At 46.1% G+C, this 12,685-nt stretch overlaps 1 protein-coding gene across 3 annotated transcripts in view; it reads right to left on the bottom strand.

Annotated features, from left to right (window-relative positions):
• SPSB3 (splA/ryanodine receptor domain and SOCS box containing 3) overlaps nt 1–12,685 on the bottom strand; it is a 43,430-nt gene that overhangs the window by 13,877 nt on the left and 16,868 nt on the right. The window contains exon 1 of one of the 3 annotated variants that reach the window (XM_061569865.1): nt 1,148–1,397. The exons of the other annotated variants lie outside the window; for them this stretch is intronic. Within the exon in view, the coding sequence (XP_061425849.1) occupies nt 1,148–1,163 (16 nt within the window). The 5' untranslated portion in view covers nt 1,164–1,397. Of the gene's footprint in view, nt 1–1,147; nt 1,398–12,685 lie in introns of those variants that run through there. 3 annotated transcript variants of the gene reach the window in all.

Raw genomic sequence — 12,685 nt, forward strand, 5'->3', positions numbered from 1 at the left:
CCGTGACATCATCAGAATGGGATAGGGTGAATTAACGCAGCACATGGTACACAGCCGATGACACAGACTGGCTTCACTCACAGCCTGACCCGCAGCTCAAGTGGCAGCAGCACCGTCAGGCAAGCCTCTTCCATACAAGCGCCCACTCGGGTACGAATCCGATAAAATTCTAATGACATTTCGGCCACAACACAAGCAGCCGTCCTCAGGTGAAGAAACAGAACCAAGAAGATGAATCCCTGCAGTCACGAAAGCTTTAAATCGAAATTTAAAGGCCCAATCTGTTAACCTACCGATGATACATTATTCGACTGTAAGCCCATGTCAACGACGTAGTTAGATTGTGTGATTCATATTTTACTTTATTTCCTCACTAACGCACTGACATCCTCAACGGGTTATTGCACTGTTATAAAATGTAACAGTTGGCGACTGTAATCGCCGCAATCTGCTTTGTCGCCCCAACTACATTTATCGTTCACATTACGTAGCGAGCTCTCGCCACTCGGGTAACAAATCGCTCAGCACCTCGCAGGGCGACGTGGTTTCACCTGGGGCGGAGAGCAAATGTGACTCATCCTAAGCTCCAAGGTGCTCTATACACACACACAATCTCAGAGAGGTACACAGTGACTAACAGCCGGCTCTGGTGATGTGCTAAAGTTCACCCGGCATTGCAGACCTTATTTGAGCGGCTCAATGGATTGGCAAGTTAAATGTGCTTTTTTTCCATTCAACAATACACACTCGCCTGTACATGAACACAACCTTGCAGAGCGATACAAAGACTTCTGTGATCGTAACATGAACCCCCGCACCTCCGATTAGCACGGTTGACTACGTACGGTGCGAAAAAAATTCATTGTACGTATGTCACAGACACTAGCTCGTAACTCAAGGCACATAGCACACTAATGTTCCTGGCAGCATCCATTATTGAGAGCAGAGCGAGCGAAGAATATTGAGTGACTTACACAACACTTGGAGATATCACTTTACACCATGGTGCCGAATACACTTGTTAGAATGTTGGCACGTGAACAGTTTTGAGAGAAAAACGAATTGAGATATGAACTTGTTTCCGATAACGATGTGTTGTGTGTTAACTGCGTAAGCGGTATGAATGGAAGAGAAGAAGCCGTCTTACTCTGTAGAGTGAACATCACGAATCTCGGCCTCTCCAAGGCAGAGGGCAGGCAGTGTCGCGTTCCCGGGTTATCCAAGCCGAGGCCGAGCACGTTGAAGGTGTGAGGAAGTCTCCACCACGGCCCATGGCACGGGAGTTTTGAGAGCTCTAACGCCGGGGATGGTGGGTGGTACGTGGTGGTTGGATGGGCGGGCGATGGTGCCGGAGTGTGCCGCGAGTGGTCTGTTCGTAATGAGTTTCAGATGCCAAACACCCCACGCTGTTTACCAAAGAACCACCGATAACACCCCCCCACGCCCCCTCAGCCTCATAAAAAAGGCAAACAACACAACTGCCTACACGTGTTCACAATATAAAGTGTATGCAAGATTATTCCATTATTTAAAATTAAGATTGTTGGTTTAACTTGACACATTGAAGGGGCCTTGACTGGCTGTATTAACTATTTTTTTATTTCACCAGGTAAAGTCCACTGAGCTATACAGCTCTTTTTCAGAAGCGACTTAGCTATAATAACGTATGATAGCTCAACCAAGTGGCTTATCACGTGGACATTTATAGCAACCAAATAAACGCATGTTAATTCTAAATGGGGGTGGGAAAAACTGGAGAAATCGGAGAAAAATCCACACAAACTCCATATAAAGAGGCATCATCAGGGTCAGGGTGAAACCCACGACCTCTTGCATACCATACTCTTTGGTTTTGTCGGTAAAGTCACGTAGATGAAAACAAAACAAAATAAAACTAAATTAAATCACGTGATTTAATTTTGTTGTTTTATTTTGTTTTCACCTACGTGACTTTACCGAAAAAACCAAAGAATATGGATCCTTGCAGTCACGAAAACTTCAAATCTAGAATCTTGCATACCAGTTAACATCTCGCCACCGTGGCGCCATGACCGCTGTATTAAGCTTGAGACAGTGGAGGCTCCTTCATGGCCATAGGAGAAGCAGAGCCGCGTTCAGAATGCGTCACGACCACTCTGCAGATGAGGTTCCCGTGAGATGTGGTGCGCCGTGGTGATGTAAACGGAGAACCGGCTTCATATCGCAGCTCCAAAAAAGCCATGGATTCGGTGGCTCGATCAGCTGTTCATCGTGACACTGCAGTGTGCGGCAAGTTGTTGGCAGGCTCCGTAAAGTTTTAGATTACTCGCAGCCCCCAACCACGTGGAATGTTTTGTGACAAATAAACTCGGACCACGCTCAATAACAAAGGCCCTCTCGGGCCTACAAATCGTATATAACAGCGTGATGAACTGGATCGAAACAGATTAGATTGTAATAATTGTATGGCAAACCAAAATAATAACAAGTTTACAAACCAAATCGCGCTACTGATACCCCAAAACATCTGGTTAGCTCCCTCGTGACAGCTAAACATTGCAAAAGAAGCAGCATGGAGCACATCCACGGACCATATTGTTCACTTGCTTGCAACTCCCCCCAACGAAATTCCTATCATTGCTCAGCAGTCACCAACGATCAATCGATGGCAACTTCTGCTGTAAAGCGCCTTTGTTCAAGCTTCAGTTAAACAGCACAAGCTTTGAGCGCCTAACTTCAGAGCACACCGAAAACGTCGTGCAAAATGTTTTCCGTTGACTCCGCGATCGCGTTGCTCCATTGGTCCGACGTTGTGGAACCGTTACGGAGGCAGAGAGAAACCGCAGCCCGCTTGATAATGACTATTTGTGATTACACTTTGTTTACACAAGAAAGCCTGAGGGGGAAGGACTCTCTCTCAGAATCAGAATCTGTAGTTATACTGTTGGAGGAATCCGATGAGCTATGAAGCTCTTTTTCACGGATTTGCAGTAGGGGCACGTGGTCAGAACGTGACAACAACAAACAGTACAAAAACAGGACAGTAGTGCCAAGTACAAGAAAGGTAAACAAGTCACCCAAAAACATACAAATGAAATTAAACCATCCCCATCCTACCGGGCAAAGCCCACGGAGGTATTCACGTATTTTTCATAAACGACCTGGCTACCACAAATAATAAGAGGGCCCTCCCAGGTTTATAACAGAAGGGTGCGACGACTGCCATATATATATAATCCCAAATGAGTAATTTGCGGGTAACTATTGTATTATTTGGACCATGACGTCGGCACACAATGGCCTACCCTTGCGAATGAACATCACGGGATCTTGGTTATTATTTGCTTGCGGTAGTAATAATAATTGATCCAAGGCGGCAGCTGGATTTGAACCGTCAACCGCCACAAACAAAGTGGCCAAACAGACGACCAACTTGGTCACCTCAACAAACACGGAGGCCAGGAAGGGCTCCAAGACCCCGAGAGCTCCCTACACCTCCCTCTCTTGCCTAGACAGTCCGACCCAAAGGGGCTTTCTCCCAAACTCAGCAGGTGATCTAGGGCGAAACGCTTGTGGCCTGTCAAAAAAAAGCATACAAATTATTGATAAAAATAGTAATTAACATCAGAGTACAGTGACTGACTTTTTATGAGAGTGATAGGATCACTTAGGTGGTCTTGCCCAAGGGATGAAGTCACTTGGTTATATTTAGTGTTGTGATGTATCACACCTTGCGATGAGTAAGCACTGTGTGTGATGCAATGAGGATATCACACCAGGAAGCATGGGGTGTAAGAAGGTTCAAATACACCCCTTCTTTTGCAAAGTGGGTTTTTTTTATTTTCTCACATGAGGATTACTCCTATATTTGTTTATGGTTATACTAGCTTGTTTGCCCGTCCTAGGACGAAAGCTGAAATATGAAAGATGTACATTTACGTTTTCTTGTGTGATTCACCCGCTTATAATTATTAATGACGGGGGGGGGGGGGGGGCTTTTTTGCAGTGACGTCACGTACGGATGTCGCAGTGTGCTGCGTAGATTTATTTTTTACCGTCACTTTCTGTAAAGAAACGTCATATTTGAAGCGTCTTTGCGTAATAAATTATTTCATTCAGCCCGACCTTCCTCATGAATATTAATGAGGGGGTGGGCCTCAGGTGTAGTGATGTCACGCACGGGACACACACATTCCTGGCTTATTATAGTAATGTGACAAAATGTGTGTAGAGTATCATGTATGTTGAACGTCTTTCGCACCGTACGTAGCCAACCATGCTAATCGGAGTGCATAGCTCCAGTGGCTTCCCAATATCAGAAGAAAGAGCGTTCCAGACGGCAGCAGAGGTAAAATTATGAAATACAAATTCCTGTTTCTCGTGGAGAAAATGTAATTGGATATCATGACCTGTTGTTGACCGAGCGATGTGAACTGCAGATAACCCTATAGGGCATGAGCGGAAAAACTAATGTGAAAGCCAACATGGAGTTAGGTAATGGGGGTGAGGCAATTGAAAACAAGTGGGAGGAGTTACCCAAGCTTTATTCAGAGGCGCAAGAGGTAGATACGTTTCCAATACGAGACAGGGAGCAGAGGGGGCAGACACAGAATGGCTTATTTGAAGGCAAGGTGGCAGCACAATGCAAGCAAGTGCTGAACAAGCGCCACCCAGATAGAACGTCATCTCACCACGGTGAGTGAATATTACAATTTTTTACACTATTTTTGCATTTACCAGGTAAGGCCCACTGACCTCTGTAGTTCTTTTTCAGAAGCGACCTCGCCACAAATGATAGCTCAAATGGCTTATGATGTGGATATGTACAGCAGCCAAATACTCTAAACGCATGTTGATTCTAAACGTGGATGAAAAAACCGGAGGACCCGGAGAAATGTCAACGCGACCATGGGGAGAGAAACACGCAAACTCCAAATATAGTCATCAGGGTTGGGATTGAACCCACGCACTCCTGCATACCAGGCGAGGGAGTTAACATCTCGCCACAGTGGCGTACCCTCGATCAGGTCTTGATCCTACCATGGGATGACTGCAGGCCCATTTTAGAGTGCAAATTTAATTCAGAACAGTAATTCCTCGCCGCTTAACGCGGCATGATTCAGGAACGCGTCTACCGCGTGAAACGAGGGCTTACCGAATATCCACTGCGTGCGATTTTGCTCATATCTCATGACAGCACTGCACACACAGAGCTCCAGTGTGCACGAGGTGGAGAGAAAACTAAAGAGAGCAGCTGTCACTTGTATCGGCCTCGTTTAAAATTGAGGACTCACTCGCAGTCATGCCAAATGGCAGCGACCACCCTTTGCGCTCTGTTTAATGCGACAGCAAAAAAATGACAGTCAAGCACAACCGCACATTGTTAAAAAAGCAACTGGCAAGCCCACAACATTCTTGCAGAATACAGCACAGCGACTTGAGCGCTTCGAATAAGATATCAAGGGAGTGTTATAAGTAGCGGTAAACAAGCACAAAGCAAACTTAACTCGCCATCATCATCAGCACTGAAACACAGGAATAAGCATAACGGCTAACATTATGGGCAGTGGCCCATCTCTGTTCAGAAGGGCCACTGCCCGAGCGGTGATTCAATCGGCCTGCGTTCGAACGCTATACAGCAGCGTTGACGACGAAGGTTGCGATTTTCCCGATAGCAACTCGCTCACCAGCAGCTAAAATTGACGCCTTGGCGATTTCTGTTCCCTCGCCAGATAACGGCAGATCGCACTTTTGAGCCGGCTCAGGAACGGCACTCGAACGTGGATCTTGCGAAGGGAACGCAGCCCTCCCTTAGACTGACGAGACCTCGACCACCCTTACCACCACCGCCACAAACCATCACTCCCTCTCCCTTGTTGTATATGTTGGGTATGAAAATTGTTATGTTGTATGCGTGCGTGGGTGAAATTATTATGTTGTATATGTGGGTTATGAATATTCAGTGGAAATAATAATAATTAAATGAAATTTGGCCAAATGTGTAATTATCCGGAAATATGTTAATTTATGTAATTACGCACATTTTAATTATGCCAATTCGAGAGGTAATCGTATTAATTATGCGAGTGGGTGTAATTATGATAATGCAAGTCGTTATGATAACCAGACCCCGGTTCACCCCGTTATCGCTTTAACATTTACCGAGTATGTATTAGTGTGTTTATTAAGGTCACCAAGTTCAAATCTCAACGCAGAAGCAGATCTTATGCATAGATTTCAGGAAAGAATCACACAACCACTTCTGTATTGATCAATTTATTACTAATTCAACCTTAACTATGATATAGTATGCGAACTCTCAATCCCGGAACGTCAATACGGCATCAATACAGTATCATCAACGATTGTCTGATTTCACTTTGACAACTGCACATGGATCCCGCATAACGCGATGGTTGTTAGTGAGAGAGAGAGTCGTTAAAACATGCAAATACTATGCTAAGAAAACCTTAACGTTAATGAATGATTATACTCAATATTGTTCACGCAGTACCGCACTCCTTATTGATCATACGCAACCCTTATCACGTTGTTAACACCTTGGGTCACGGGACAGTTGAATATTCTGTAGAGGATGCGAGTACGTGCGGCGATTATGACTGAAGGATACTTGAAAGATTATACGGCGAAAAAAAAAAAACACAATCAAAACAGTTACTATTCTTAAAGGCACCAATCTCAACAGATACATCGGCAGGTTATCTGACAGCAGAACGGCTCGGAGTAAGGGCCTGCGACGGTGCTCCTTTTCCGAAGATCGTTATCTTATACCAAGTTTACTAATTGGGGACCAGATCACCTGATAAGGATCCGGTGGGCCACCACTCCCCACGTGAGCGTGGCTCGGCGGAAGGAGGTGCCAAGAATCAGTTCGTATTGATGGATCTGTTGGGAATTTATGCGATTAAGAGTACAGCCCACTAAATATTAAAGATAAAAATTAAGAATACTCTTATACGACGGATGGCCACCACTCGGTCTCGTTGTGATGCCTTCCCAGCCACGGATGACTTATGGGTTCGAGTGTTTGAGTGGTAAGAGTTGTCTTGAATAGTCAGTGTTCGGAGTCGATTCTTTATGTCAAACAGACGCCTGGTGGTCGTGTGGTGAGGGGGCGGTGCGCGTCATACGTATCAGGCGCTCCCCTGTCACCGTGGTGAATTGCTCGGATGGCTGTTGATACGCTGTCGCAGTTCGGAACCCGGTCGGTAGGTGGCGCCCACAACTCGCTCGTAGCGTGCAGCGCTGGATCGTCGCCAAGTCGCGACGCTCACCACCGGCGGCAGCGGAGATCTCCGGCGGCAGCAGAGATTGACGAGCTGAAGATGAGTCGAGCCGACCCGCTGGTCGCAGCTCGCTCCTGAGTCGACCCTCCCGGTCGAGCTCGCTCCTGGGTCGACCCGCTGGTCGCCCTCGCTCCTGAGTCGACTCTCTGGTCGCACTCCTGAGTGGACCCGCTCTGGTCGCACTCGTTCCTGAGTCGACCCTCCCGGTCGAGCTTCTGAGTGGACCCTCCCGTCGCACTGGTTTCCAATGTTCAGGATCCGTTCCTTTATGCTGAAAAATCCCCCTGGATCCCGCCCACAAGGCGGGGCTTCCGATTTTTGCTGTGTCAGGATCTGTCCGTAGGCAGGTGTGTCCATGTGTGTGTCCGTATGTCCTTGTGTGCATCACTGACGGTATATTCCGTTGTCAACTCCCTCCATAAAACCCACGAGCAAACAACCAGATGTTACAAATTGTCTCGAAGTCGTCTCTCTGTCTGGGTGCAATTTATCTCTTGTCTGGCCTTCTTCATGAACCCAAAACACAGACGTTACAAATCGTCTCATAGGCGTCTTTGTTCGTGTTGCACAACCTGGAGGGAGGGGCAACACTCTCTCCGACCCGGCGCACAAAGAAATGGTTAAAAGTTTTAAGTTAACATTTGTCCCTTACTATTTCACAGTTATGATTCTGTATGTAACCTAAGGTCTGTCGTTTCCCATCGTGGTTCCCGACCCAAGTGTAGGTGTTTCCCCGAGCGTACACACACTCCTATCCCGCGCTGCGGGGATACAAAGACGGCCGGGATCTCCCTTTCTCTCCGACCCTGGGTTTAACATTGTTTTTTTTTTTTTATGTATTTATATTCGACCTGGTGGTGATTCATCCCGTTATCCTGGCTTTTCCATAAGTTTTACTTTTGTCTTTTCATGCATATACTTATTACTATTAATTTATTTCCGATATCTTAGGTTAAGGGGTAAGTTTCTTGATCCTAGGAATTCGTATTCCTTGGTGCCTGGATGGTTATATAAGCGGAATATAGTTTACGGTGAATAGCGTTAACATTGATGTTATGTGCGATATTATGTATTGTGATGTCTTTAACTTAACTTGTTTGTCAGGGCTTTACTGACACGAAGTTGCATTCCATAGCCCGCAGTCTTTGCCCCACCCTATCTCTGCTCGCCGTTGTTGTTGCCTGCCGTTAATTCAAGGCCTCATTAATTTCCGTCACCCCTGAGTAGGTGAGGGCGGTTGAACCTTGGAGTCAGTTCTGGTTTTTGTCTGCCTGCTTCTTCTTGTGTCCCCTGACCCCGGGAGTTATTATTCTACTTTATGGCCTGTCGAAGCCCCACTCGCTGTTGCTGGGCTGGTGTTGTTCCCGGCTTTTTGCTTACGTTTGCAGTTCGCCGTGCTCTTGATTTCCTTCCCTCTTCAACCTTATATTGACTATTCGCTCCTGTCTGGGTGCGATTCAATTTTGACTTAGGAAGGTTCTGATTGTCATATGCTTCGGGTCGAATTGTATAGAAAGTATTGAAGTATGGAAATAACATTTCATATTGACTTAATAATGGTGATGGTTCAGTAGGCGTAACTTGTGGCCTGGTTTAATTGGAGTGGGTGTGAATATCGATAACTTTAGCCTACCCTGTTGTTAAATTCCGACTTTAACGTTACTTTAATAGCAATACAGAATAATTGAGCTTTTTGTCTTAACTAGGCGAATGCGAACTTCTGGTGACCCCGCAGCCTTGTTGTTCAGCTGGGTCTGCCTCCTTGAGAGATATACACCACTCTTATTCTCGTCTCACTGTGGTCATCCAACCTTCTGCTCTGGGAGTGTTATTCTTACTTTCAGGTCAAAGGCCCCCTCACATCCAGACGCGCAGGGTTGTTTACATCAGCTCCCCCCCTGTGCACGTGTTCTAACTAGCTCGGAATTCCTGAACACACAATCAGTGATGATTCCTGGCTTTCTGTGGTTGTGATTTAGACAAAGGCGCCTCTGTTTTCTTCCATTGCCTTTGAGTCGACACTGCCCTATTATTTGCCCATGTGCTGAGGTCATAGAATTCGTTTTGACTTCAGTAATATTAACATTCAGTATTGGATTAGCAAATGGGCAATGGTTCATTGATGTAGCTCGCAGCCTGGTCTCCAGTTTGAGCGAGCGCGAGGATCGATAATTTAGCCTACTCTGTTGTTGAATTTCGAATTTTGACGTTACTTTAAAACCATGCAGGATGATTGGGCTTTTGCCTTAACTATGTCTGGCTGACACTCCCACTGTCTCTGCCGCCTGCACGGGTGACATGTGCCCGTTCATCAGGCCTTATCTTCCCTTGAAGCAACGTTGTAAATTCTGCCATCCTAGCCCTCCTCCGGTTCATTACTTAACAACACCTGGTGTTTTGCAGTTTGCTGCGCTTGGTGTGTTTCACTCATTAAAAAAACAAGTAAAAAGATAATATATAAAAATCATCAAATATTATTAATCTCAATTATGGAAGAAGGGTTAGTATACAACATTCCGCCCTTTTAAAAATGACCAGTGGTCAAATGGCCACGGGTTATTTTTAAAAATATGTATACCCTTCTTCCATCATGAACCATCGATTGTCCTCAAGTTTTGCTGCTATTCCTTACAACGCGCGCGTACGTGTCACAACTTAACATGGTTATTTTGAATTGAGCAAAGAAAATTAAACAAGCGTTAAACATCGATATTGCGTTACATCGGTTCTGATACATCATGACTCCGACGAATATTCATTTTTGTTTTTGTTAAATCCTGGGAAACGCTAGGTAGCGGTTTCGAACGCATTTATGCGTTACTTTCCTCATGTTGCCTCGTTCACCACTTATCACTTCGATAATTCGATCACGGTTTTCGGGGTTCGTTTTTGTAGTTTCTTCTCTCACTCTCTGTGTCGTGGGAGTGTGTGGTGAAAAATTGTGCTGCACATAACCAGAATTCGCGCACCCGACCCACTTTGACCCTTGGTTCGAGGCATTCGCTCTCTCTGCGATTACATGCACATTTGCCGAGTCCGTGTGTCGATTTAATTCTGTCCCTCGTAATGTTGCCCTCTTTGTTTTTACTAGTGTGTTGGATTTCAACACCATTCCCGATACGTCATGGACATTCGTCTCCATTTTAGCACTCCGATCCACATAATTTTTGGTTTCCCTTGGATATTTTCCATTCAAAGGCTCATGCCTGCGCTCCTCAGGGCGTGTCCCTGCTGTCTGTTTTTGTACTGTCCGATCACGCTTCAATGCAACCCTGTCCTTGTATTCGATCCGCGCGTCATTTACGGGAGCACTGTCCACGTTTTTGCCCGCCCTGTCACTTGCAGCCTGCCTGTATTTCACATTGAGCGCCGGGTTTAACACCTCGGCGGGTGTGGCGCGTATGGGCTGCCCGCTCTCAATCACTGTGGATGGTTCATCACGTATTTGGACCGTATTCTGTGTTATTCCTCTATTCCCTCCTGGTATAGCCGGTGGAGGAATTGGTCGGAATTGTATCGATTGTGTTTGACCTCCCATCCTGCGATTCTCGTGAATGTTCGCATCCATACCTCCGCGGTATGTGTAACACCTTCCCGCTAGGTGGTTATCTTCCCATCTCTGTGCGTAATTTGAACCTTGCGTGTGTCGTGGGATGGGGTGTTGATATGGTTCTGTTCTGAACCTCCCCCTCCTACGATTCTCCTGCACCCTTGGCCCAGTGTTTTTCCCATTTGGGTGCCAAATTTTTCCTGGATTGTTACTTCGCCATCCCTGTGGGTAATCTTGACCTTGCGCATGTCGGGGCATGGGGTGTTGGTATGGTTCTATTCTGAACCTCCCCCTCCTGCGATTCTCCTGAATGTTCGGCTTTGTGCCGCTCTCATTCTCGTGCCAACCTCTCTCTGGGTTATTTTGCCATGTGTGCGTGCGTTTCTGCTGCTCTCTGCATGGTGGGACTGCTCGGTGATTTTTATTCCTCTCTGAGAGGCTGGGTTCCTCATCCCTCTCCCTGTGTTCTGGATCCGAATTATGATTCTTAGCTCTGTATAACCATGCCATGTACGCCTTGCTCTCTATGCGGCGTAAGGATGCGGTTTCTGGATTCAAAACCATTCTCACCCTTTCTGTAATCTCTGGGCTCAAGGATTCAAAAAACATTATTTTGAACATTTTATCCCCTTCGTGGTATTGATTCACATCGCCTGCGTAATACGCTCTTTTAAATTGGACGAGGTAGTCACGTGGATCTTGGTCCATGCCCTGGGTCATCGATTTTACAGCATAAAACCCCTCAGTGAGTGTCGAATATTCTCCAAACTTCCGAATCACTGCCAGGCTCAATTGTTTAAAATCATTTCTAACCTTGTGTGGTAGTGACTTTACCCATGGAATAGATTCTTTATGTAAGGTCCGTTTCAACAAACTCGCTTTTTCATCCCGTCTCCTCAGCCCTCTAATCATTGCCTCCTCTTCCACTGTCGCGATATGTGTGTGGATATCCATAGTCTTATTGTGGGGGTCAAAATCGGGAATTCTGACTAGAGCCTTGTCCATCAACTTAAGGGTTTTACTGGTGAACAGGTATTCCGAAAGTTGATTGCTGACAGCGTCATCATCAAACAAGTTATCATCAGGCAATCTGTCACTTTGGTCTGTGCTGTGTCTCCTGTGTTTAAGTGGTGTGCATTTTCTGTGTGCGCGCCCAGTGCCGTGTCGCTCGTGTTGCCATTTCCCTTCAGTTTTTGCCTCTGCCCTTAGTGTACCATGTCCTGGCGATTTTACTTTAACTTTTGTGCGATCAATCCCTGGACTCTGTCCACGTACCCAAGAGAGTGATTTGATGTTACTTCCATATTTATTTTGTGGCTCAACGTCTGTGAGTTTCGCTGGTGTCGCGAGCTTTGACTTCTCCTCCCTCTCGAGGGCGTCTGCTGCTTCAATTTGTTGTTCTATTTGTTCTTCTATTGTAAGGACTCTTCCCTCTTGGTTTGGATCTAGGGCCTTCGTGGTTTCGGGCGGCTCAATTGAAAGTTCCTTTTGCGTTACTATCGGTTGAGTTGCCTTGGCTTCATCCGAGGGTAATACGCTCTTGCCCTTGGGTTCTCCTTCATCAGTTTGCAGTTCGTCGGTTTGGCCTCCAGGGGGCGGTATATACTCCATGAGGGGACGGTCTTTCGGTGATACTGACTCTAAGTCGGCTTCCTTTCGGACTTCTCTCAGTCTGTTAGTCATTAGCTGAGTGATTCGAATTCCTGCGTGGAGCTTGTCTTCGTTCCTGATTGTCGTTGATAGGTCGTCGAGCTCTTGTGTTATCACTTGGATTCCCGTGGAGTCTCTCATAACGTCTTCATCTTCTGAGTCCCTTTGTTTCTCCGGCATTGACTGTGCCCAAATTTGT

Source organism: Lethenteron reissneri, chromosome 44 (assembly GCF_015708825.2).
Source record: "Lethenteron reissneri isolate LAM-NWPU_2019-01 chromosome 44, ASM1570882v1, whole genome shotgun sequence".
Lineage (NCBI taxonomy): Eukaryota > Metazoa > Chordata > Hyperoartia > Petromyzontiformes > Petromyzontidae > Lethenteron > Lethenteron reissneri.